Source organism: Mastacembelus armatus, chromosome 15 (genome assembly GCF_900324485.2).
Source record: "Mastacembelus armatus chromosome 15, fMasArm1.2, whole genome shotgun sequence".
Taxonomy (NCBI): Eukaryota; Metazoa; Chordata; class Actinopteri; order Synbranchiformes; family Mastacembelidae; genus Mastacembelus; species Mastacembelus armatus.
Window position 1 is genome coordinate 6,525,512 of NC_046647.1, and position 26,422 is coordinate 6,551,933.

At 39.8% G+C, this 26,422-nt stretch overlaps 2 protein-coding genes across 2 annotated transcripts in view; both read left to right on the forward strand.

Annotated features, from left to right (window-relative positions):
• The window catches only part of kndc1 (kinase non-catalytic C-lobe domain containing 1), a 34,649-nt gene extending 12,600 nt beyond the window's left edge, over positions 1-22,049 (forward strand). The window contains exons 8-31 of the mRNA XM_026310070.1: positions 64-178; positions 396-467; positions 656-717; positions 809-967; positions 1,947-2,024; positions 2,175-2,262; positions 2,572-2,764; positions 3,908-4,578; positions 5,278-5,416; positions 8,544-8,803; positions 10,006-10,361; positions 11,206-11,299; positions 11,392-11,489; positions 11,603-11,787; positions 13,567-13,677; positions 13,766-13,913; positions 14,293-14,448; positions 14,650-14,856; positions 14,990-15,072; positions 16,152-16,308; positions 18,106-18,228; positions 18,597-18,656; positions 19,072-19,229; positions 20,142-22,049. Of these exons, the coding sequence (XP_026165855.1) occupies positions 64-178; positions 396-467; positions 656-717; positions 809-967; positions 1,947-2,024; positions 2,175-2,262; positions 2,572-2,764; positions 3,908-4,578; positions 5,278-5,416; positions 8,544-8,803; positions 10,006-10,361; positions 11,206-11,299; positions 11,392-11,489; positions 11,603-11,787; positions 13,567-13,677; positions 13,766-13,913; positions 14,293-14,448; positions 14,650-14,856; positions 14,990-15,072; positions 16,152-16,308; positions 18,106-18,228; positions 18,597-18,656; positions 19,072-19,229; positions 20,142-20,370 (4,002 nt within the window). The 3' untranslated portion in view covers positions 20,371-22,049. The remainder of the gene's footprint in view (positions 1-63; positions 179-395; positions 468-655; positions 718-808; positions 968-1,946; positions 2,025-2,174; positions 2,263-2,571; positions 2,765-3,907; positions 4,579-5,277; positions 5,417-8,543; positions 8,804-10,005; positions 10,362-11,205; positions 11,300-11,391; positions 11,490-11,602; positions 11,788-13,566; positions 13,678-13,765; positions 13,914-14,292; positions 14,449-14,649; positions 14,857-14,989; positions 15,073-16,151; positions 16,309-18,105; positions 18,229-18,596; positions 18,657-19,071; positions 19,230-20,141) is intronic.
• Positions 22,050-23,687: 1,638 nt separating this feature from the next.
• vox (ventral homeobox) lies at positions 23,688-25,711 on the forward strand. Its single transcript, XM_026309737.1, has 3 exons — positions 23,688-25,039; positions 25,127-25,359; positions 25,463-25,711. Exons 1-3 carry the CDS (start codon positions 24,766-24,768, stop codon positions 25,709-25,711), a joined length of 756 nt encoding a protein of 251 aa, XP_026165522.1. The 5' UTR covers positions 23,688-24,765.
• The last annotated feature ends 711 nt before the right edge of the window (positions 25,712-26,422 follow it).

Genomic DNA, 26,422 nt, shown 5'->3' on the forward strand with positions numbered 1-26,422 from the left:
ATCTGCTGGAGCTTGTAACCCATGTCTTCTTCATTCTGGGTTTGTTCTTGATTTTCCGTCCAGTGGATCTCTCTCAGAGAGTTACTGTCTCGTTGTGGACGAAGACTGACAGTGAATGAGCTATGGGCTCTGTGTTACAGCTGCCTCTCCTCACTCCAGACCTACATTGACTTTCCAGGTGATTTTTACAAACTCATCCTAAGTATTTTATACGATGTGCTCCAATTGAGATCCCAACATGTTACGTAAGAGCACACATAGGTGCTGTATGTATTATGTATGTGTGTAATTATCCTCTGTGCATTTACCAACCAGACCTTGCAACAATGATGAGCTACATTTACATTTTGGTGCTCACAGTCTTGTGTGTAGCTGATTTCTCTCTTTTCTATCAGCCTATTTATGCCTAGACACAGTGTATGTGGGCTGCGAGGGGGAAGTGCTGTTCTTGAAACCTAAAACAATCGGTAGGTTTACTTGAGTTCTGTTGTCTCATTTTGCTGCTGTAGAGCGATGAAGCCAAGTTGAACACTTTTACATTTTTGTAGACTTTATTTATTTACCTACGTAATGGATGATGAAAATACGCTCATGCAGCTGATATATGAAGCATTTATAGTTAACTACAATAACTGACTTCCAGATTTCTTTTCAGGACCCCAAGATGAATTTTATCTTGCTCCTGAATATCAAGAACATGGAATTGTAACTGAGAAGGTGGGTTAGTTATCATATAATGAAATTGAAATGAATCATTTGCTTTGGTTGCAGGTTTTTCCCCCTGCTGAACTTTATTTTATTGACTAAGGTTTGCGTGTATGGGGTTGCTGCTATTATCTGGGCTACAGCCAAGTTCATTTTATCACCTGATCAAAAACTGGCAATGCCTCGGAAGCTGAGGAGACTGCTGCTGGAAATGGCAAAGAGGACACCTATTGAGAGACCTACCATCGTCATGGCTAAAAAGGTCTTATTATTTTAACATTTTTTTGAAAAGATTGAACTTTTCCTTTGTTCCAGCCCCTGGTTTGGCATATTTTACTCTTTATTTTTTTACTACATATTTCTCATCTGGCACTGAAAAACCTATGCTCCATGTGTAGCCTCCCACTACGCTATTTTTGGTTTACCAGGCACAAAGCCCCTGCAATTTACAATTCCTTACTGCACTGACCTTAAATTGATCTTGTCTAACATTACATGTCGCAGCCTTCCCACTCACTGTTATTTTTGACGTACTGCTAAACTGGGTGGCAACTTAACCAGAAACTGGTCTGAAAGATAACTGGGAGATGGAGGAGAGGAAGCAGATGTTGCAGATGTCGACTTGGGAGTTTTGGTGCAGTTTACAAATTAGTTTTTAATTGTATCTTTTTATGTTCTCCTTCAAGACTTGGCTTTCACACTGTGGACTTCTTAGAACAATCATTTTACTTATCTTTTTTATTTCTGTTTATTAATTTTCTGCTTTTACCTTTTGCTTTATTATGCACCGCTGGCTTATTTTATTTGCTTCATTTGTCTTTCATGGCTTGCCCTGGGAGGTAGTTTGAATTGCATTTACTTGTTTGAAAAGTAAAGGCTGTTTTTATTTTGAATATCAATGTGTAGATATCAGCTTCAGAGAGCAGCACCTTTCCAAACAGATGGATCCTTTTATAGAAGAAAATTACCTGTAATTTAAAAACAGAGAATCCATTTGTGGAAGTGCTTTGTCATTTTGGAAGCGAAGGACTCACTTAAAATATGCCATAATTTTTCATTTTTATTATTACGCTGTCAGTCATTTCGGAGAAGAAGTTGTTAGTTTACCAAATACTGGGTGTTTTATTTTTAATCAAACACTTCGGTTATTTCAGGGCAGAATTACTTCTGACATTAATGCTGTCTGTGTGTGATTGTGTGTGAAGTGTTGTCACACTTGTTTTGATGTGAATCTGTTCCAGAGCTGTCGCGACTACTTATCACGTCAAGGCACAAACGCTGAGACTGTCTGGAACAACCTCATCAGCAGAGTTCACCCGGTAAACTTTCCTTTGTTTTTCACACACATACATTTGCATAATATGTCTCAGTGACAGCATCTGTTTGTTTCTGTTTGGTTTGTGCTGTTTTATGCCAAGTAAAAATAAAATGTTACTTTACTGTAATGAACCAGTTCTGTTTTCTTTTAGCCAGTCTCAAAAAGCAACGATACAGAAGAATTAACTACAACTGAAACTTGTCTAAGCTCAAGTGAAGAGTCTGCAGAAAACAGCAGTGGTAGGACACATTTAATTTAGTACAGATGACCCTCATGCAATATAGTTCACCTTGGAATAAAATTGTGCTATAAAATGCACTGCCATTGTTTGTCAAAAATGTCACTTTTTTTTCCATCTAACCTTCATGACTGAGGTAAAAGAGGGAGAACAAGTAAATACTGAATGCATGGCATAAAGGCTTTAAACTGGGAACAACTGATAGTAGCAGATCTTTCTAATATTTTACACTTTTGTGTAAATTGCCATTTTGCATTGCATGAGACAATATCACTGATATTGTATCTGGCACTGTCGTAACTATGTGTAGGCTTTGTGCCCATGGCCACTGAGAGCCGACTGGCTCCTGTGCCTGGCCCTGTTCCCCACAGCTATCCAGTCAAAAAGGAACTCCAGCTCCCAGAGGCCTTCACTTCCACCGCCACACACTTCACCCCCATCATCCTGACCAATGAAGAGCAGTCAGAGGAGGAGAGCCACAACCTTGGAGCCGTCACTGAAGGGTATGGATGTTCTAGAAAATAATGCATTATAAGGATGAGTGAAAAAATGGTGATGCATTGCAAAAAGCAATTTTCAAGGTGAAAGTAGCACATTAATATTTAAGGAGGAGTACAGTGTTTTGGTAAATAGACTTACAGTGGGTACGGAAAGTATTCAGACCCCTTTAAATTTTTCACTCTTTGTGTCATTGCAGCCATTTGCAAAAATCAAAAAAGTTCATTTTATTTCTCATTAATGTACACTCAGCACCCCATCTTGACAGAAAAAAACAGAAATGTAGAAATTTTTACAAATTTATTAAAAAAGAAAAACTGAAATATCAAATGGTCATAAGTATTCAGACCCTTTGCAGTGACACTCATATTTAACTCACATGCTGTCCATTTCTTCTGATCCTAAAGGGGTCTGAATACTTTCCGTACCCACTGTATTTGCTGGAGAGTTTGATGAAAAATGAGTTACCTTAGCATAAAGACTGAAAATGGCTAGTCTGGCTTTGGACAAATGTACACTCAGTCCACCTGCCAAAAGCTCTGAAGCTCATTAATTGTGTTGTGTTTCATTTGTTTACATAAACCAAGCGTGGAAAAGACAACTTGTGTTATAGTGAGGAATTGTGTACTGAACCGACTGGCTGGCAGACTTCCTGCTGGCAGCATCAAATCATTTAGCGTTAAAGCTCTTATGAAATTTCAAATTTTCATGGCAAAATCGCCTGACAGCATAGTCCAGCACACAACCTAAATTGCTGTTTTCCACTTTGGTTATTATACAGATTTAACAATCGAAGTATAATGTGTTAGTGAGCTGTAGTGGGGCCAATAGCTGCATTTTATTACCTTTGGATAGATCCAGCCTATGTGCATTCCCACTTTGCCAGTCTTTATTGCTAAGCTAATCAGCTACAGGCTGCAAATTCATATTTAATGGCTAGAGATGAAAGTGAAAATGAAAATCTTTAATTTAAACTTAACCTTGGTAAGAAAGTATAATTTCAGAAATTATGCTCTGCTTCCTTAACAACAGAATATAAATGAAAATGATTTTAAACAAGTTAAATAAAAGACAAAGAAATCACAAGAATAGAAAAACTGAACAGCTTTAAAAGGAGAACCCTTATTAGGCATTGTTTATTTTTGCAGGCCTCTGGATGAATTTACAAAAAGCAGTGAACACATTGAGGAATGGGGCCTCGACTCACAAACTGAACCCAGGCTACATACGCAGGAGTTGCCTATTAATCAGACAGTCAAAACTACAACTTCTACAGAGTCCAGCGACAACTTTCCTTCTGTTCTCCCTGATATTTCCTGTCTTGAAGTCTCACTTCCCCAGACTTTAACCTCTAGCCTCAACGGTTGTGGTATTTTTAACAATTACCTCTTCATTCATGATCCCACAACAGGACATCTCTCTTTAGTGCCTGTGCAGGTCAGGGCTCCTGAGTCTCTCCTTGGGTTGGATGTAAATCTCTCCCTGATCCCACAGTCTCTGCAGAGACTAATCACAGTTCCAGAGAGCACTGGCAGTCTGTGTATTAACTGTCTGGATGTGAGGCCGGAAGCCCAGGAGTATGACCCATTGTCATCTCATTTCAGTGGTAACTCTGTCATTTCTGTCAGCCACCTGGAGCACAATGTGCCCAGAGTTTACAATGGACAAACAAATCCAGGAACACGAGGTGAGAACCAGTCTCTTTCGGAGTCCGTGCCCCCCAAAGTCCTCCCTGCCTTACAGGAAGTGATTGGCCTGCTCAAGGGAGAGTTTTCACTTGACGGGTATTTGAAGAATGGACACGAGGACATTGCCATGGGTATGTGTCTTTAGATGACTGTAATATGTCACTTTTTTACTACTTGATTCACTTTACCTATAGTATGGGCATTGTTTGTGTTGCAAACCTTCTCTGCTTAAAGGAATAGTGTGACATTTTGGTAAATACACTTATTTGCTTCCCTACCATAAATTACCAGATTTTAGATTTGCATACAGTAACTTCCTGATGTGCTGCCCCCACTGTGAGGTCACTCGACAACCAGCTGGGACCATGTAAATCACAACATGTCATTTTTACACTCTGGCTTTTGTGTGAATTTTCCAAAGTGTTGAACGATTCTTTTAACAAGTGAGCATATGTGTTATATATTTGATATGATTTTGCATAAAAGGAAGGAAAAAATGCTAAAGTAAGCAATTTGTGTGTAAGACTCCTCACACAAAGCATTTCTTTAATCTTAATCTCTGTTTGGTAATATTTTCTGTAAACTGCAGGGAACGTTTTATAATGTTCCACTATTGTTGAGCATACAGTACCTGCAGAGAACATCCTCAAGTGTTTGGAAGCATTTAGCTTAAGTTTGTGAGATATCACTGTAATGTTCCTTTAGGTGTACAACTGAACATGCATATATTTTTGTATAAAATAACAAGATAGGAACCTTTTTTTTTGTCACTTTGTCTTGGCTTGTTCAGAGATATTCACTTGGAAAATCAACTCTTTCTCTTTTCCGAGGGGAGTACATCTTCTCATTGAAGGACCTCCAGTACCCCATGTTTGCCAGTGTTGTGAAGGAGAGGTTCAGTGATCTGTACTGGGAAGACGATGTGTTGGACATATTGCACGGCCTGGTCAACTACAGCCCATCTACACTGTGAGTAAGACATGAAGCACCTGTGTTGTATTCCTATATTAAACCAGCTGAGAGACTGTAGGTCTTTCTAAATGTGGACTAGACAAAGGGAAATGAAGTCACTGCTGTCAGTTGCACAGCTTGTTGCTTTGATCTGCTGTTCAGTAAAGACAGCCGGTTGAAATCTCTTGTTGTGCCACCAGTTGTACATACTGATGAAAAGAGGCATAAATCAGTAATACTTTATAATGAGATACAGTTGCCTGTGTAATTCTGTGTAATAAACACATAACTCATGCTGATTTAATACATGAATACAGGCTGTATCACGATTCCCGTTGCTCACTTTTAGGAAATGATCAAGTCTCTCTAAGTGTATATGATGAGTTAATGATCATCTCTTAGTGAGTTTGGATAAAATTACATCATGCATTAATCTCCAGTGAATGCCACAGACTTAGCTGGGATCCTGCTGTAAAGAAGAGATTTCTCCAAATTACCAGGGGTCTTATTCTGAAAGGACCATATCGTACAGCTAGGCAAGTTCCTAACTAGGCTACAAGAAACAACAAGGTTGACCCCTTTGGTGTGGATGAGATCATGCTTTACTGCATTGTTTGTCTGTGAATGTCAGGTAGCATATTTATCAGTGCACAAGAGCACAAGAGGTGATACAGCAAATTTAGATTTTGGAAGAAAAATAAAGAGATGAAATTAAAATATCATCTCTTTATATCTTTTCAGTACAGACTACAATAATATATAAACCTTTTTTACATACCCCAAACACAACTCAAATGAATGACTTAAATATCAAACTCCACACAGCCTTGGGTTTAAAGGGTTGATCGCTTTAAAATTAAAGTCTTAAGCGAATGAAATACCGAACTGAGCAAAATTATGATATTGTACCATTTGAAATACCAGTACCAGTATACCGCACATCCCTAGAATATACTGATGGATAGATACATTTAATAAAAAGTGTTTTCGGTGTTATAAACTGCACTACAGGTTGTATACATGACACAAAGTAAAGTACTTATGTATTCAATATATTATATCTGGAATCAAATACAATATACATCGCCTTTATTGATGTATTTGTTGTGGTTAGTGATTATTTAATGTACATATGTATAATTCTGTCAAATGACTGAAACTGTGCTCATCAGCATTTGTTTTACTGTTGTTCAAGATGTTTCAGTTTGTTGCTGATAAGATCCTCACAGCCACTATAAAAAAAAAAGATTAAAAATTCATCATCATTTTAAAAACACTGACATTGTGGGACACATGCAGCACATTACTCACTCTTGGCAGATCTGAGTGGTATCACTTTTCTAACTATCATGCCTTGGATTTTGATCAGTGTCTCATACTTCTAAAATATAGCCCCTGAGAAATTGTCTTGTGTCACACCGATCCCACTCCAAGATTTTCAAATGTTCCACTTTTGTTCTGACAGATTCTGAGATACCAGGATCTAAAAACAAACCTTTTAGCTTATAAATAGTATAGAATTTTACTTCTTTAAGATTTTTTACTTTGAGATTTACATGTTGTCATTGAACCTTTAACCAAGGAAAAGGCCCATTGAGGTTGTCAACCTCTTTTCCAAGAAAAAAAAGGAAAAAAAGGTGTCACGGTAGGTTTAATGTTCATTTGTAGTCTGGGGGGTTATGTCTCTTCATCTGTCGCTCCATATTCCTTCTCAGACTTCAGTGAGCTCAAAGTAAGAAAGTGACTTACTTTTCTTGAGAGAAAGGACAGAAAGTTATGAGCAGCATCATTTTACCATTTTCACATTGTCACATTTACAAGTTAGAATGGAACCAGGCCTTTTTTATTGAATTACATGTTTTGTTGGTAATAAAATAAGCGGAGCGTAGTATGGAGTGCACTAAAATCAAAAACATCTAGGTGGTGTCAGTTGACCAGTCATGGGAGAATAGTCTGACATGTTTAAATATTTATCAGCAGTTTATTTGTAATGAAGTGAGAAAGAAAACACTGGATATTAGAAATCCTAAATATTTTCTGATACCAGTTTCTCAAATGTGGGGATTGGCTTTTTAATGTTTTGTTGTCATTTGAATACCCTTTGGGTTTAGCTAGATGTTTCTTTGTGATGGGTTTCTTACAATTTTAGTGACTGATTCATTCACAGTGTAGTTTAGATTCAGAAAAAAAATTTGATCATAATGCATCAGTTTTTAATCCTTTAAATGAAAAGGGGGTGCCTAATGAATCACCAAAATTAGCCTCATTATGAATTAACAAGACTATCTGTGGTGTCAGATTAATTATCCTACACTGAAAAGGCAAATCTTGCTTCCATCTTGTGAAGATACTCAAATGTGCCTGCGCATATTGAGATTTTTAATTGATGTGACACACAGAATAAGCCAGTGCCGACTGAACCCTGACCTCTCCTCCTCTGCACACTTGTCTGCATGTGTACACCCATGCACAGCATTTGAATGAGCATTAATACAATATGCGATACATAAACTGCAGCGATCAGTGTTAATAATCCCTATGGTTACAGCTCTATTACCCTATGTGGTATGCAGTATGTTTGTGTTAGTGGCAACACTAAGGTTACATGTGAAGCTTTTTCTGCTCTGTTACTGCTTTGCCGACACACAGATTACACGTCTATGTATATAAGCTACAGACAGGCAAAGGGAGGAGACTGTCAGTTCTCCCAGACATCCTTTTATTCAGGCATTGCCATGCTTTTCTGCTGAAGGCAATGTGTGGAAAGACCCTTTAATCTGCTGTGGTAGAAAGACATCACAGCTCTGCAGAGCGAGAGACACTTTCTCTGGCCGGGGGCTTGTTCACAGAGATCAGCTGTGCAGGGTTTGTTTTTTCTACAGAGGGAAGACTGTACCCTCTTTACTGAGGCATGGTTCTTTCTGACTCTGACATGGACTGGAATGGATGGTGTCCTGTCCATTTATAGTTTTATATGAGGTTGACATTTCTTTGTGATTAGCTTTTGTGATTAGTGTTCTCCTTAGTTTTTCATACATAACTGCATGTTGTTGTAGTTATTATTTTTAATAAGTGCTCTTTGTCACTAGCTTTGAACACTGCATTCATAGTGTGTGTTTTCTTCTTCATAATGTTTCCCATGCAGCGGCTCTAATGAGCAGCCTTCATCAGAGGCTTTGAAAAGGACAGCCCTTACCCCACCCTTGATACCCAGTGTCTTGAGGGGGAACAGAGAAGTTTGCCTGCAGAGCCGCCTTAATCTGAATGGAAACATCCACACATCCAGTCCTGCTGCTGGGGATTCCTGGGAAGGAATCAAGGTCGAGTACAGTCATGGAGAAAATGAGACTGCACCTGAAGATTTTGAATTAAGATTAGAGGAGCGTCAACACTCTATCAGTCAAGGTAGGAGATAAACTTGGATTCTCAGTTCTATCCTTGTTGTTTATAAATAGATCTTGGTCATGGTGAAATACATCTGCGGGGCTGGATTCTAAAATCTAGTTCAATTTTGGATCAAGGACCACGATTATAAAGTAAAGAGTTAATGGGAGAATCAAACGAAGATCAGATCTTTGATTTCTATTTCTATTTGACCTACTGTTGGGTAGTTGAATCTATAACATGTTTTCATGATGTTTTATAAGCTGGTTATATATTTTGTATGTAAAATATGTATTATTAAAATATGGAGTAAATAAAGCTTTTTACTGTTTGATGTACTACAACAACAATATTTTCATCTAACCTAAATTAGAGTAGAAGTATAAAACAGCATGAAGTGGAAATACTCAAGCAAATTACACAGTCCCACAAATGTGTCACTAAACACAGTCAATGTACTTAGTAAGATCCCACCACTGCTGCACTGAGGACAATAGAGACACTACTTGTTTTGCTAAGAAGTTGGAAACTCCTCAAGCAAACTTCATTAACAGATTTTAAAGGGTTTACATTTCAAAAATCAGAAGCAGAGTTGTTTTTATTGCCAGGTCTGTTTTTACATTCAAGGAAGGAATTTAATAAGTGCATTCAATAAAGGTTTCAGATTTGAAAACATAAAGTTGCACCCAGACCCTGCTGAGACTTATTGATATATTTCTCTTTATTTGGCTGCTGACTGAAGTCATGAGGGCCATGACTGGCTGCTGGATGCTGTTCTTAAGACTGCAGCACATTGAGAGGAGTCCAAGGCATCCTAGCAAACTGAAGATTTCTTCCTCCTCTGGAGCTCATTGTTGCCCAGTAACATTCACAAAGACTTGCAGCATTGCATCTGTTGTGCTGTTAAATATGCTAGATCTTAATTACTAACAGGCTCTTACAAGATATGTGAGATAAGAAGACAGCAGTACAAAAAGTTAAGCTCAAATTGCCTTTAAGCTCATCTGTTAAACACTAGATGTATTGTTCGGTCATTCCAGAGTTAGTGACAACTACCGCCAGCACCACCCTTGGATCTGTCTTTGTTTTCTCCACAAATCCAGTTTGTTTTTTTTTTTTTGTTTTTTTTTTTTTTGCTTTCCATGTGATTCAGACCTTTTTTCTTTCTCTTCCAACCCACCCCCCCCCCCCGCACCCTCCACTGGCCATGTTTTCTGGTTGAGGTGTAAACGCTGACAGTTCAGAAGCAGGGGTCATGGACGGAGGAGATCATTCAGCGGGGAGCATCGATCAAAGCCCCTCTGAAGCTGAGTTTCTGTCTGGGAGAGAGGAAGGGCTGATGGGAGCCCACGATAAGCAGATGAGCCCTGACTACTCAGAGGAAATGGAGGACAGTGATTCTCTGGTGTCAGAACGACTGCTCTTGTCTGGATCCAGAACAGAGGGACCAGACCTCATATTCAGCCCGGCCTGGGCCTTGGCCTTCTTTGGAGAAGATTGTTTTAGTCCAGAGGTGATACAGTATGCAGGGAATCTAGGACAGCATGCAGGATTGCCATGTCTGGGTGTGAAAACACAGGTGGGTAAACCTGTGAAGGCTACTGACAGTGAGTCATTTGTGACCTTAACTCCATGTGTCTGAGCAAATAGCAGACTGCATGATGTGACTGATTTATTTATCACATTCTATTACACTATGAAATGCATATCATAAAGTCTTGTTTTTACTTAATGCACGTTCCAGTAATGGCTAGAGAGTGTTAGTGATATTTTATGTAAAAACTGATATTCTTACTCTGTTTATAAGTTTAAGATTGAAAATACTATGCTGGGTGTAATTTAGTGTTTTCATTTACATAATTTATGCATTTTATGAATGTATTATACCATATCTACATACTTACTGAATACAGTTTAATTTTCTTGTTTCATTCAGCCTTTTACCTGGTCAGGTTTTATGAATAATTGTAGAAATTATTCTCTTATCTGTAATGAAGTGGGGCATGGTTGGGCTTTGGGGTAAATAGGACAAGATGTGGGGGACTCTAAGATAATTAGTATATTATTCTCTCCAAACTGGAACTGAATATTAATATACTGATCTCAGCTTTTAGCAGAGGAACTTATTCTAATCTGCAAAAGAATATTAATGAATTGTCTTTGTGTTTGCACTCTTTGATGGCACCACTGCTTCTTCAGAAGGTTTGTGCAACAGCTAATAATGCACCTTGAGAGCTGTGCTGCTCTGACTTCTCACTCATTTCACTTCAAAAGAGCTGTTGTGCTCTGTTGCCACAGTGAAGACAAATAAGGGGGAAATAAACGCCGTCCCATGCACACTGGAAATACCCAGAGGCACGTGAAAGGCACATGGGGTTATTTTTAGAGCTTTCGTGTGATATTGTGTGATTTCCTTTGAACAGGAACTGCAGCAGCAGCTGATAATTGAAACAAGGAATCTAAAGAAAATGAGAAATTTCTACCAGAAGCTGATTCAACAAGAGAGAAAAAATAAAGGTTGGCTGCCCATTGCATAACATTGCCAATGTACAAAAAAATGACATGCTTAACTTACTGTGTGACCAGTAATGCAATCTATGTACTTAAAGGTTCTGAGAGCAAAGTAATGCTGTCCAAGCTCAAGACACAACTTGAAGAACTCAGGTCCAGGGTGATCTTCTTGGATTCTGTGAAGAAATACCTTGAGGTACTGACATAAATACTTCAAATCCTAATGCTGCTGTTTTTCAAGCTTTCCCTGAAAGTCTGGTGCATCTATATTTTGATATAGTTCCTTGTTAATTTCTTGGATTTCTGTAGATTCTGAGTGTGGACCAGTGGGGTTTGGAACTGTCATTATTACATGCTTTGGCTGTCTGTGGACCTGACTCTTTGGACCTCCAATCCTATGAGGACACTTCTTTTCTGAGCTTTGGCACCAGCAAAGGGAAGAGCACTCTGCATGCCGGGTCTCCTCTGGGCCTCATGGCTTACCTCTATGCCAGGTATTATTGCTGAGAGTTTAAATTTAAATGTGCTTCACCAATTATTTTTTTACAAGTCGAGTCCTGAGGTCCTATGATAATGTTGACCGTGTTGGATAGCCCCAGTAATCAGAGTCCTGTATATCATTTATTTACCTTTTCATGTGTCCAGCCAAGGGATTTTATAATGACCCGGATTCTTGAGGTTGAGGTAATATTGTTGGTTTTACAGCAGTATAGTGCTTGGAACATGGCGCACCTTAAAATATTGCAAAATTTATTTGAGGTATTGGGAGTTATTTATTTAGGCGACGAATGTGGTGTCAAGTTTTTTATTTTTTGACAAAATAAAAAGGCTTTACCGTCAGCCTCAGCTGTAATTTGTCCTCAGGGCTAATTAGCCAATGTTAATATGTTAATATGGTAAATGTGGCACACGTATTTGTTAAGCAGCATGTTAACAATGTCATGGTGGGCATATTAGCCTGCTGACAACCTTTCAGAACAGCAGTCCTGGCTACTTTTTAGCAAACATTACTAAAAGAAGGCCATTACAAAACATTGCAAAAGAAAACTGTCATTTGTTTGGGATCATTTGTAGTGTGCAGTAATTTACACTGTGTGTTTGAGTCTTAATAAACTTCAGTGTGTTTGTTTTTAGTAATGAAATGCAGACTGTGGCTCACTGCTGTGTTCTAGCATGTGACCAACAATAGAGCTCCATGGCACAGAGCAATAAGATGTCTCAAGCTGGGCAGTGCAAACAGTACTTGTTAGTGTGATTGTTGATTGTTAGTTTTATCTTCATAGGTTTTGTTCTCACTGTGAGCCAAATGCAATGCATTGATGTTTAAGTGTGTCTTTCCTCAGATTTGCTAAATTTGATGTGTAAGCAATGACCCTGTTATTGCTGCTATGAAATCTGATGTTACAGCATCAACTTTGACTCTTTGAGATCCTTTTATTACGTGTATATAGGCTTTTTTTGACAAATAATCAGGATTATTTTGGTCAATACTGAAGTCACGATTATTTACCATGATTAACCACTGACTTTGGAAACATGTTACATTTATTAAACTTAAAAAAACAACACCTTCTGGTTGTTAAAAAGATTTGTAGTCTTGCCTAGTGGCTACCACCATGTAGCAAGTATTGCTTTTTCACACTTGCACTAAAATAGCACCAATATCACACAACTTGCCAATAATCGTTTTTTTTCTCGATTACATTGTTTTTATGATTGTTTGGTGCTGAAATTAAACACATCTAAATGTGTTTAATTGCACATCCCTCATTCCCACCACATCAAAAGTCAAACTTATACGATCGAACATCGTAGATTATGATGAAATCCCACTTGTCTGGCAGCTCATGAGACCACCACCACAGAACACTGATATGCACTGATTGCTCCTACTTATTGGTTGTCCCTTCATGTGTCTAGTTACACCCAGAACATTTTCTAAAAGAGGTTTCCAGGTGGCATCTTTACCTGTTGTTCTGAACTACTTTAAATGCTTCTATCAGCAAGATCAAGCAGTTGCAACGTATAAACAATCTCTCAAATCATATCACAGGTGGTGGGTCTCGTATGAGCTGCCACACAAGTGGGATTTTATGAAAATCTACTTTGTTCAACTTGATCCACAAGAAGCTCATTCTCTCCTAGTCATGTCCTTCCAGGTGTTGTTATATTCCTTATTTTTTGTGGCAGATTTAGTGATATTCTTCAGTGAACATTGTCATCGAGCCATGTAGTTTTCTGAACTTGATCCACTGTCTCCATGTTGATCCCAGAAATGCTGCTGTGGAGGGCTACATCCAGCACTTCCTTTATACCTTTCGTTTCTTCTGCACCCCCGAACACTTACTGCGGTTCATCATGGATAAATTCATCAGCGCAGCAAGGTACAGTACAGTGTATCTGGTAGATTACATTGAGCATATTTACAGTACAGTATAATATTGTTTTAAGATTGTTTGTTTTCTGTGCCAGGGAATGTCCCAACATGTCAGGAAACAATGAAAAGGTCTTTCATCGCAGTTTAGACCTGCTCCACATCTGGATAACAGACTGTAAAGGCGTAGACTTCACACCAAAGTCCTGTCTTTTGGCGACATTAGAAAACTTCCTTAATACTAAGGTACATAACCTGTGACCTGCTGTTATACTATAGCAGTGTGGTTGCATTATGACATCCTTAATTTTTTCCCTGGATTTTCTTAACATTTGAGTTAGTCAGAATGGAAAGTGCTATTTCTGCCATAAGACACATCACACACACATTATTTTCTGTGACTTTACAGGTTTAACGGAGTAAAATTGTCCATAAACACTTCAACTCGCATTAATTGATGACAGGGTGTACCAACAGGCATCAGTAAAAGTGTGCGTTTACATTGTAGTTTGCGCTAGTTAACGGGTTGACCACATCAGATTAATGTGCAACTGCTGTGTTTGCAACTGTCTTTCCCATATTCACTCTGTCCACACGTTTTAGATGTCTCGTTTTGTTTCCCCAGGTAATTCCTGTAGACAGCCGGGGAGAGGCCCTTCTTACTGCTCTCCACAGGCCCCTGAGTGCAACCTGGAGCCAAAGAAGAGTAAGCCTCATCAGCATTGAGGAAGATGATGAGTCCATGTGTTTGCATTCATCTACTGAGGACCTTGGGAAAAAGGTTAGTTTATTATGATAGGTTATGCCATGCTGTTTTAAATTGTCATTGCTTCCGTCATTGAACAATGACTAAAGTAGCTTCAAAGGTATCTGTTCTGCATGAAATATACGCATTTCTACTTTTTATCTGTTGTTGTAGTGTGTTTGCATAATTCAAAACATATTTGCCCCTGTTTTCAAAGTGCATTTCTGAATTTTTCAGTGGAGGATCTCAAGAGTGGTGGAGCCTTCTGCATCTGTGTCTAAAGACAAGGCCTTCTCCATAGCTTCGGCACTCCCAGCGCCCTGCTACAGTTCGCGCCTAGATGACCTCTCCACTGTCTTTCTGCACAGTGAGGAACGACTTCCCTTCAGCCAGAATGAAAACAGTGCACAGCACGTTGCCCAGCAGCTTACCCTCTTGCAGCAGGTATATGCATCTCAGGATCTCTTAGACCAGTGGTGCTGTTCTCTCTTTTAACCACTGGAGGGAGACATGTCTCCATAAATGGGAAATGTGAGCCTGATTAATGACCTAATGATTCAACGTTTGTAATATGCAGGAGATGTTTCAAGGGTGCCATCCAGTTAATTTCCTCAACTCTAGAGAGCAAGGAGTCAGGGATAAAGTCTTTACCACGAACAAGTGAGTGTAATTTTCTAACTTTAAGTGATGTTTCCTGATTTAACTGTCAGTCCAGATGGATGACGAATCAAGAAAAAACAGCAAAGTGTCTAAGTGTCTGAACTACCTCAGCCCATGGGAACAGCTTCAGTGCTTCTCAGCACAGATCATACATTTCTGGTTCTTTATCTGAAAAAAAAAACCCTTATTTGGTGTTCTGATATTTGCGTTTGAGAGCACTGTCTAACAAATAGATCCGACCTCCCCCACAGTAGTTTAGAGTGTGCCAAGGGAATTAATTCACTTCATTTTCATAATCATTAAACACTTGCCCCTTGTGATCTAGGTGGATACAGTGTTATCATATTTGTTAAGCTTCACCCATCTGTAGTACAGTGTGTATTTGTAGTTTACTCAGCATCATGTGTGTCAGGATACAGTGTTTGTGTTAGGCAAATAGTAGGCTGTGGTCCAAAGCAAACTCCTGTCAAAAATATTTATTGAAATCTGCCTGTTTAGTTTCTATCAGAACGAATGGCAGACTAGCAGAAACCAAAAAACAGCATTTTGATTACTATTATAGTCTCCTGCCACAGTCTACTGTGTTTATTGCTAAATATGAATTAACATAAGCTCCTGTAACTCTATATTAGCCCTGATTTAAAATTGTGAAAAGCTTTTTTTGGGCTCTCACACACAATCTTAAAATAAATATTGTTTTTAAATTAGTTTTATTGTTAAATGAATAAAACGCAAAAATAAAAAAAAAAAAACAAAACAGATTGAGCAAAACATATTTTTTATCTCATTCAGTTAGACAGAAAATGTGAGAAACTGTTAGACAGAAAATGTGAGAAACTGTGGAAAACACTTAAGCATATTGCAGTTTCTGTAACCTGAGGTGACAGCTTCACTTTTTTTATTTCCCAAACCCCAAAAATTAAAAATTAAAAAGAAACGTATGTCACAGTTGAGAATTGTGGAATATTACAATTAATCAATTTTCAAAGTTTCGGGCTATTTGTTTTTGGGCAATTGCTTTTATCATTTTTGTGCTTGTTGCTGGGATAGATTTCCTACCTCTCTGTTTTCTGTTTTAGGAATGTGTCTCAGCACAGCATTGCACCAGCAGAGGGCAGCAGTCTGTTTGTATGTGAGGGGCCACCATCAGACAGCTCCCTCCAGCAGCTGCTAACATATGCTGACAGTGTCACTAACTGGATCTCTGCTGAAATAGTCACCTGTGACTCTGTCAAGGTGAGAGGAGACATTGCTCATGAAACTAACACGGTCTGTTAAAAAAAAAAAGTCCGCTATTACTGTCACAGCCTGTACTTTGTTTTCCCATGTCAGTCCCAGACTTTCTGTTTGTCCTCTGGTCTCATGGTTGAATGGTTTTATAGATGTTTAGAAAGAAGACCATATGGGTCTGAAACTCAAAATAGTTTTCTATTAAAAGATGTCATTTATGTCTTACAAAAAGCTGAGGAGAAACTCAGTGAAGATAAATCATCATTATAAATGCTTTTTTGTCCCTCAGCTTCTCCTCCATACTTTCATACAGAAACTCCATTTAGTCTATAAAGCGCTCAGTTTAGTTGCTATGCCTCCATTCAGATTTTACATCTTTTATACTGACATGAAAGCTCAAATTCTTCAACTGATGCTATTTCCAGCGCACTTAAACTCTCTGGTGTTTCAGCTTGAGCTTACATTTGAACTGATTTCATTGTTCACACTTTACTTGCAGCGCTAACACACAAGCTAATTCAGGTGCTTTCACCTCTTACTCTTTAATCCATAAACACATGGGTGTTTTTCCCAGCACCCCTGTTAACTCTGGTCCTTAGTGACCTAATGTGAAGACGAGGCAGATGAAGCCGTATTTTAAAGTCTAGCAGTTTTGGAAGAGGTGTCTCTTTTCTCCAGCCACGGTCACAAAAGCCTTGAGGCAGAGGTTTTACCAGAACTGTATGCACTTGAGATGTCTTCTGGCTTTATCCTAAATAAATACTTGCATGTTTATAGCAGCGAGGTTGAAACAGTCAGGGTTGAGGTTCCATTATCAGTCCTGTCTTCTACTGGGAGTGCTGTTTGGACGGTGGCTTGACTGTTGACTGATACAGAGCTCATATTGTGGTGTATTATTGCGAGATAGCATTGTTGCATATCATTACTGCTTTTAAAGGGTTATGGTTGTCGAGTAACACAAAAATAATTTTATTAGCTCCAGGTGCATTTTCATGTTCAGAGCAAATCCTCCACAATTAAAGAAAAACACTCTAATCAGTGTGTCTGTATTTATTCCTAATAACGCTGACAGTGCCATCATAGGGTCAAACTAAAAAAATCACTACCCATTATCAGATCCAGGACCATGTGGGGCAAGAAGAGTTATTTTGCATTTCTAGGGACTCTAGAAACTTTAAAAAAGAAACACTGGCAAAACGTTTGATCATTTTGACTTATGCAATAGCATTACCAGACAGCTGAATAAATAATTTAATGAATTGATTGAGTTACACAGGGTGTAATATAGTCAAATGCCTACAGCTTCATTGCTTAAACTTGAAATTAAAATTTTATATGCTGTCAGCGATTAGACTTCAACTGGATTTCAAATGCGTTTTGGACTTTACTTCAGTAACCACTTCACACACTTTCAGTGCTTCAACCTAAACTGCAGCTCGCATGTAGCATCTTACATGTGCACAACATTCTTACGCATTTCATATGTTTGCAGTGTTCGGTGTAACTGAATGCCCACAAAAAAATGTTGTTCAGTGCACACAACAAATGTTGTTTTCTAGTTAAATGAAAAAATAATGAGCAACAGCATTAATGCAAATGTAGGGCAGTCCACAGTGCACTGATATCACTGAGTACATGAAGTATTTTTTCTGATTTTTACATTGGACAAGCTTCATTATGTAGTCTGCAGTAGTGCCAAGAAAAGCAGACCAGTGTCAAGGACTCCTATGTTTTTGCATTTTGCCTTGTTTAGCATTTTTCTTGTTTTTTTTTTTTCTTCATTGAAAATCTTCTCTCTTGCAGACACAAGTTGTTTTGCTGACCAAGTATCTGTGGATAGGAAAACACTGCTACGAATCAAGGAACTTTGCCACCGCCATGCAGGTCCTCGGAGCTCTGGAGAACGTGATTGTTAGGCAATTACCAGTACGGCTGCATCTCATAAATTACTTCTCACACAGATTCTGAGTCTGGGTGCAATAAGTCTACTGCCCTCGAGCTAAATGTTTTCTTCAGCTGTGATGGAACTTGTGTGATGATGTTTAATTAGTTTTATAAATGATAAATTAGCATTAATGCATTCAGATAATATGAAGGATGTGGCCCCTGGAAGAAGTAATTAAAAAAAATCTTACAATTAAAAGACAGCAGTGTTGGCATCTTTTAATTGTGAAATGTCCATATATTTTCCATATTTTCATTTAAAGGGAGATCATATTCATTGTGTTACAGTAAAGCCACGGTATAATTAGTCTTCATTCCCCTTACTCCTATCCCTCCTCTTTTGCCAACAGGCTTGGAAACATCTGTCTTCCAAGGTGTGTGAGATCCTGGAGGAGCTACGAGCCGTGCAGGTGTGTGCGTAGGTGTCTGAGCAGGTGCACATGTGCATGTGGTGTTTGTAACTGAAGGCTAGGCTGGTCACATATTGTGGAACTGGGCTGCAGGGCAAACAAATCAATAGAAAAACAGCTTGAAGCAAATCGCCTGTGTGCGAAGAGCTTACATCTGGCTCTGCTTCTGTAAGTTCCCCTCGAGAACCTGATGCATCGAGCAACATGCATCTTTCCAGCTTTCCAGTTTAGCTGTAATAACAGTTGTGTGCTGTCTTGGATTTGAACTGTAAAGAGGTTAAGTTTGATAAAACTACGATGTCTTTCGGTCATACTACACTCTGGAAAAAAAAAAACACAACTGGAAATTTTCTAAATGTTCCGTTCCAGTAACAACTAACTTATTTACTGTGTGAATAAATTGCTTTGTTCTCAGGTGTTTCTAAAGAGTGATGACCTGTGTCTGATGGGGGGAGAACACTTGAGGAGGAGGCCCACCCTGCCATCGGTGCACATCCTGGCTATGCACATCCAGCAGCGGGAGATTGGAGCCTTCACCCTCACCACTGGAGCCTACAAGTGGACCAAGCTCAGGTGGGGGGATATTTCATTCTATCCAGTGAAGCTCAGGTGTATATTTGAAGTAAAAATAAGCAAGCACATATTTGGGTAGAGAGGATCTTTAATTTAAAAACTCGGGTGATCTGCTCGGTTAGGGTATGAAAATGAGTCTGCCATACTTAGATATCCATGTATTTGTGAAACTGCCATGGAAGAAAATCTTATTTTCTTCTAAATGTTTTATTTGTTATAATGTGAAGCTGGTCAAAGCTTTGCTACAGAGCTGTTTCAAGGCGAGCAAAAAACACCAGGTGTCTGCCCACACGTGAAACATTCTCCCATGTAATGTAGACAGGAAAATGAAAAATATCTCAGAAGAATGCTTCATTGTTAATGAGAAACACGTGTAGTGACACGAAATATGAGCAATTAGTGTTATGATCTGAAAAATTAGCTATCCCCCAACATCCTGTGTATCTATTTATGACAAAGTTGGCCAACTTGCTATGAGGACACATTTTCCTATGTCCTTCTCTATCACCCCAATATGGCTGACCAGATGCTGAGGTCACAACAAGTGGCGGTTGGATGGTAATGGTGCAGCTGTTGGATTTGGGTTGTTGTTTTGGGTGCCAGTGTTGCACCAGATGGCGCCCATGGGATGGGGTTTGATTGGAAAAGAGGTTCTGGGCCAGAGGCTGAGAGGTGACAGGGTTTAGCCAGATGCTGGGGTCAGGAGATCTAGCAGGGAAAGGCAGAGACACAGCTGGTTACTGTGGACGCTGGGTTATCCCTGCTCTGTCCAAATGAGGTCACAGACAAAGCCAGCTATGAAAGAACAGGTAGAATATGCACCAACATGGAGGGTTTTTTTGTACTTTCCTGCTTTTTTCTGTGTTCCCCTTTTGTGTTGCTCCCTCTCCTCATCAACCTATTTGACTGTAGGAGCATAGCAAAGGTTGTGAGTCAGGTCCACGCCTTCCAGGAGGCAGTGTACACCTACAGCCCAGACTGGGAGCTGCAGGCCTACCTTCGGCGCCGCATCGCCAGGCTCGCCACCTCTGACATTCACCTCTTGGCCGCTGACAACGATGCCAACTTTCAGCAGCCTAGCGAACGACAAACACGCAGGATCCAGAACACGCTGAGGAAGGTAAAGGCCACCTTCCAGTGAGCGTTGCCCCAGACACCACTCCAACACTCCATGTCCAATCCCAGACAGAGGCGCCGTGCCCCAGTCATGATGCTCATGATGCTCAGATGCCTCTGTTGTCACGGCAGTGCTGCCAAACTTTTTTCTTCTGATATTTGTTCATTTTTTGTCAACAAATGCTAAGTCAGTAGTACTCTCCTATCACATCCCTTAGATTACACTGCTGTTTATTACATGTAGTTTTCCTCACAGATCTATTTTGATATTACAGTTTTTCTTCCACAATGATGAAAGTTGCACCACTTGGTCCACCACTTTAATCCACGCTCAAATTTGTACTGGAGTTATTAGTAGACATTTGTGGATCCTACTGACTTTAATGGTCCCTTGACTTTTTCCCTTAAACCACCATGAGAGTCACAGCGTTTGTTATTTAATGTGCTTATAATGTGCATTTCCTAAATGATATTATTGTTACTTAACTCAGCATACAGCAGACCTTGTCATATGCACTTTTCCAGCAATGGAATTCAGTGCACAAAGCACAGGGAGGGAAACCAGCAGCTCATTTCCTGCTGGTTTTATTTCAGACATTAAAATAAAATCTGTCTGACTTATAGGAAACAAGACAAAATGAAGCAGAATTAATGGACAGTAAATTGGTCATGTATTTTGCATAGCCTACATCGGGTAGATCTGTTTGTTTACCAATTAGGAGTTTACCAAATGATGTTTATATGACTGGATTGATCTCATATTCATTCCATTTAAACAGCACAGTGTGAAATAATTGCATTTCTATCAATAGTGTGTCAGGAAATGCAAACGCTAGACAAGTTTTCTGTCATAATACCTTGAGTAATACAATTACAGGGAACATAATGAGATGTCAGTGAGCAAAATGTTATTTGAGAAATGATGTTCAGTTATTCTATTTTTCTATTTTCCTGCCTGCTCTCTGTCTGCCATGGTCTTTTGCTGCGAAACACACCATGGAGATGGAATGTGACGTGCTATGAAGATTTGCTTAATTTAGCCAAATAAATGAGATTTTATAAGCCCTCTCTTGCCAAAGCGCATTATTGTCAGACAATATCCATGATAGAATGGCTTCATGGCAGGTTACAACCTTGTTACATCTGTCATTGTGGGAATGTGCTGGGAGAGTTGGAGCTGGGTTTTCTCTCTTTCCATAGGACCTTACAGTGTGTTAGGCTTGTGGTTTGGGCCATTTTTTCCTCTTATCACTCAAGACTTTGGTCATTCACAGACGAAGAGCTGTACAGTATGCTGTCACATATGTGTATGTGCATGTGTTTGGTCAGTGACACATCTTAAGAGGATACTGTTCCTAAGGCATCATGAGGTATCAAGGTCATAAAACAATGTTAAATCTGATTTTTAGCTGTTGAAATGTGGCTGGTGGAAAATTTGACCTGAGAAGATTATTTTCATATTTTATACTTACATTACTACTCCAGTATATGTGATAGCTATCCTTACACTTTGCAGGTTAAGAATTTACATGAAAATATGATGATTTTATAAAAGATGCAATATACTCCAGATTGTTTCCACCTGCTTGAGCATCAGTAATAATCAGCTGTAACATATTATAAGGAAGCACTAATAACGCCTCACGTACATTATGCTAACAGTAAGGCAAAACCTGGAGGATGTCTACTTTCTGATTTATTTATTTTCACCCCCCCTGTTTATCATTCATACTCAGTTTATCAATGTGGAATAAATGGTTTAACAGACTGTAATGTTGTAAGCAGATGTCAGTACTGAACAGTGTATTTGTTACCAATTAAAACTCCTCCTGTGGACACAGAAGTGGACGCTTGTATATAAACTTGTAATAATAATAATAATGATAACACAATAAAACACAGTTGTAATGACATTGAAATATGTCTTTACATGAAAGGTTGTTGACAAACGCTATGCATTAATAAACACCTTGTCTGCTTACAACTACATTATAGCATGCTGTAAACTGTTTATTGCATCTTTTAATTCTTTTTAAATGGTAAATAGGAGGGAGGTTTCTCTTTCACCTTGTGTCAAGGTTCTGAGTAGTCTCTTGTGCCACAGGCCCTGACTCTCCAGGACACTACAGAGGTTTCGTGACCTGGCTCCAATAAAATCACTTTAATTTCCAGAACTGAAAGCATTTGTTTACTGTGTGACTTAAAAAATCTGAGTGTGCCACATCCAGGCAGCACAACAGTATTACCCAGGGAATGATTTGCTTTTTCCACACTACAGTCTCCCAGTAAAAATTAGAATACAATGAGCGCAGCTTTTTCTCTGGGACAGACAGACAGAGCCATACCAGCAGAGCTGAGGAAATAGGCGCAGTGTGAAGGCGACGTCCCGGGAGCTTTTTATTGTTATCTAACGGGATCAGGGCAGCTCTTCAAAGCATTAGAGATAAAGAGCTCTGAAAGGCTGAAGGGACTCCTGCCTCCACATCGACAGATCACCGATAAAGAAGACAACTAGGCCCAGTATCTTATCTGCATTGTCGTATAACTAAACGATCGGTTTAGAGGCTTTGTCCCGGAGCTGCTGCATGCAGGGTGGGGCGCAAATCCCAAGGGTCAGACACTGTCTGCTGGAAAGTTGTGTCGGATTATTTAGCACCTAAAGCATATCGTGATACTGTCAGCAGCCATGGCAACACTTTGCAGACAGCACTGAAGATTTAACTCATGAAACGTACTACAATGTCACTAACCTTGTGCTCTCTCTCTCCCCTAGTTTGTGCTCTCTCCCTCTCTCTCTGTTCTCTCTGTACCTTCTGCAGGTGTCCCTGGTCCTGGAGCTGTATATTGCTGATGTGCAGTTACTGGCCCCACCGACCTGCAGTGTCTATTTGTTGTTTATTGTTGCTGTTCTTTTCTCTCTCCTCTATCCACTCACCCCAACCGGTCGAGGCAGATGGCCGCCCAAACTGAGCCTGGTTCTGCTGGAGGTTTCTTCCTCTGTTAAAGGGAGTTTTTCCTCTTCACTGTCACCAAGTGCTGCTCATAAGAGATTTGTTTTGTTTTTAGTTTTTGTAAAGTGCCTTGAGATGATTTATATTTTGATTTGGCGCTATACAAATAAAATAAAATTGAATTGCATTGAATGTCTGCGCCTAATTTGGATAATCTTAACGCTGATTTAAAACGTAGTTTATTCAGAATCCCAGACACAAGATTACGTCTTTTCTAAGGCTGGTTTGCGTTAGAGGGGTTTCTCAGCTTCCTTGCAGCTTGTTTTAGCATATTTACATTTGAACAGGCCGACAGTCAGCTGTAATTGTGTTGCTACTGTAATACCTTTGATCTGCAATGTTTGAAGCGCCAGTGCCAAATGCTGGCTCTTTGGGTAACTGGCGCCAGCGCTCACCAGGGTATCAAAGACATGTCAATACGAAACCACAGAGAATTGCTTGTGTCCCCATTTGATTGCACAAGTAAAACACTGAGGTGAAGCTTTCACGAGGGAAATTTGTTGACTTTTCGTGAGGTTACACTGCAGAAAGTGTGGTGTTCGCCTTTTAAATGTCTATCTGCGCGTTTTACGCGCGGTTTCTTTATTAAGCTTATTTCCCCTTTAATCACAGTTAGATATCTGTTACTGATTGGCTTATGACTTTAAATGGAAACTTACTAAATCATCCGTAACCAGAAGCCAAATGACACAGCTGTGAAAAACAAAGAATCATTTTAGGGCCCGGCTCCAGATTCACTTTGGGTTTGGTACTGAAGCAGATAATACCCTTTACCACGCATCAGGTCCCATTGGATATGTCATAATATCCAACAGTGGAAGAAATATTAAAATCATTTACTTATAAGCAACGCCACATTAAAAATAAGTGCACATCTTGCGTTAAAAACGTTATTTAAGCAAAATTACAGAAGTGACAACAAAAAGTAAAAGCATCATCTAGTACCAACCTTCAAAACAACCCCTGTCATTGTATAACATAACAAATGATCAGACTCAGTTACAGTGAGTAACTATTACAAAGCTAATAGATACAAGTAGGATAAATGAGTAAAACAGAAAAGCATATATGTAATAACATAATGTTGAAACCAACGTGAACAGTATCTGTTGCATGAGATACAGCTGTATCCCAGTTTCAGTCGGGGCGGACAAATGTATGAGCTCAGGAGGGTTCTCACAGACTCAGCGGCGCCAGGTCTTCACACACTCACAGGATATGTAAAGACTTCAATAACGAGCCATTAACCCCTAATCATCGGGAACTATCAGGCGTTAACAAGAGCCTCTACATATGCAAATGGCGGCGGGGCCCAGAGCGCTATAAAAGCTGACCCAGGCCAGGAGCTGCTACCACACACTCCCTCTGACATTTGGTGGATTTACAGGTCACCTAGCAGCACTGGAAACATGGTGAAATACTTTTCTGTGGACTGGCTGGCCCAGAGCCATCACAACGCCGAGCTGACCGAGGAGCACAGACCTGGCATGGATACTGCGCCAACCTGTAGACCTCATATTCCCTGCATGGTGCAGCCGCGTCCTCCGACTTTTGGCAAGAGTTACCTGCAGCCGAAACCTAAACCATCGAAACCCGCTGAACCCAATGAGCCAGTGGAAAGCAGTGGGAACCAGGACTCCAGTCCGTGCTCACATTTTCGTCCGACAAGTTGCACTTCACCGGGTAAGCAGCATTACAGCTCCTAACTTCAAAGCAGTGCTTAGGCCTTGACGCAGCAGCAGTGTTTGTGAGCAGGTTTCCTTTCTTCAGTTTCAGAAATCAGCGGCTATTCCTCCGGGTATGAGAGTGAAGCAGCGTCCTCGGAGTGTCTCTCTGTGGATGAGGGAAGCGAGGTGGAGAAAGATGGACCACAGCGCCGTGTGCGCACGAAGTTCACCCCCGAGCAGATAAGCAAACTGGAAAGGATCTTCACCAAGCACAAATACCTGGATGCTGGAGAAAGAGTGAAGACGGCACAGAAGCTGAACCTCTCAGAAACTCAGGTATGTAGCCATTGTCAGTGCAAACAAATCAACCCGGTATCATTTGATGATTGTAGTCGCTTTAGTGGTTGCACTGGATAATAACTTTATTTTTCCTTCTCAGGTGAGGACCTGGTTCCAGAACAGGAGGATGAAGCTTAAACGGGAGATGCAGGATTACCTCGCTCCGCAAGTTCCACCGATGATGTTCCAGCCTGTGGTTCAGTACCACGGTGTGGCCGGACAGCGACACCACTACCCGGCCACCGGCCCGGCCTTTTACCCGCTGTCTGTCCCGCAGATGGTCTTCCGGCAGCAGATGCCCCCTAGTCACCCTCCACATCTGATGATCCACAACCCCCACGTCTACTGAACAATTGAGACAACTAGAGACTTTTCCGACCGAAACACTTAGAACTCGAAAAAGTGCAATCCAGAGTTGTTTTATTGGCTGTGATATTATTATATGTGCTGTAAAAGTTGTATATAATTCATCGAAAAGTCTATTTATCATGAAATAAAGTTTATCTTCTATACTGCAGCAAAAGACTTTGTTTTCTTTACTTTGCATATGCCAAACACAGCTGTTGGGCCTGGCGCCATCATTAGATACAGTAAAGACTCAGCTGATGATATTGTCTTTATTGTAGGATTAGTTTAACATGAATGGGTCATCCTGCCTTTCGTCTGTACTGATAACAATGGCAGTTGCCCATAAAGGTTGAAGATTTTTATCACAACTCATTGTATGGATCTCCTGAAGTTCTCATAATGGCCAGATAATATGTGACTAAAGCCCAGTCTAACAAGGTTCATACAAACAAGTCATAACAAATTAAATCACTGTCATTTTGACAGATCCAGCAAATCACTATTTGTCCGATACCGTCTCAAACGGAGCTTGTGCTGGTTGCGTTTTTTGCCTTTAACCTGTCAGCAAACACTGATTATGCGCTCTGCTTTCAGATGCGCTGTTAATTCCCCATCTCTGCACTTCAAACGGCAGCTAACAGGGAGATCACAGTCTACAATTAGTTCTAATTAAGCTGCTCATTGATAAGTTTACACAGTTTAACACTACACC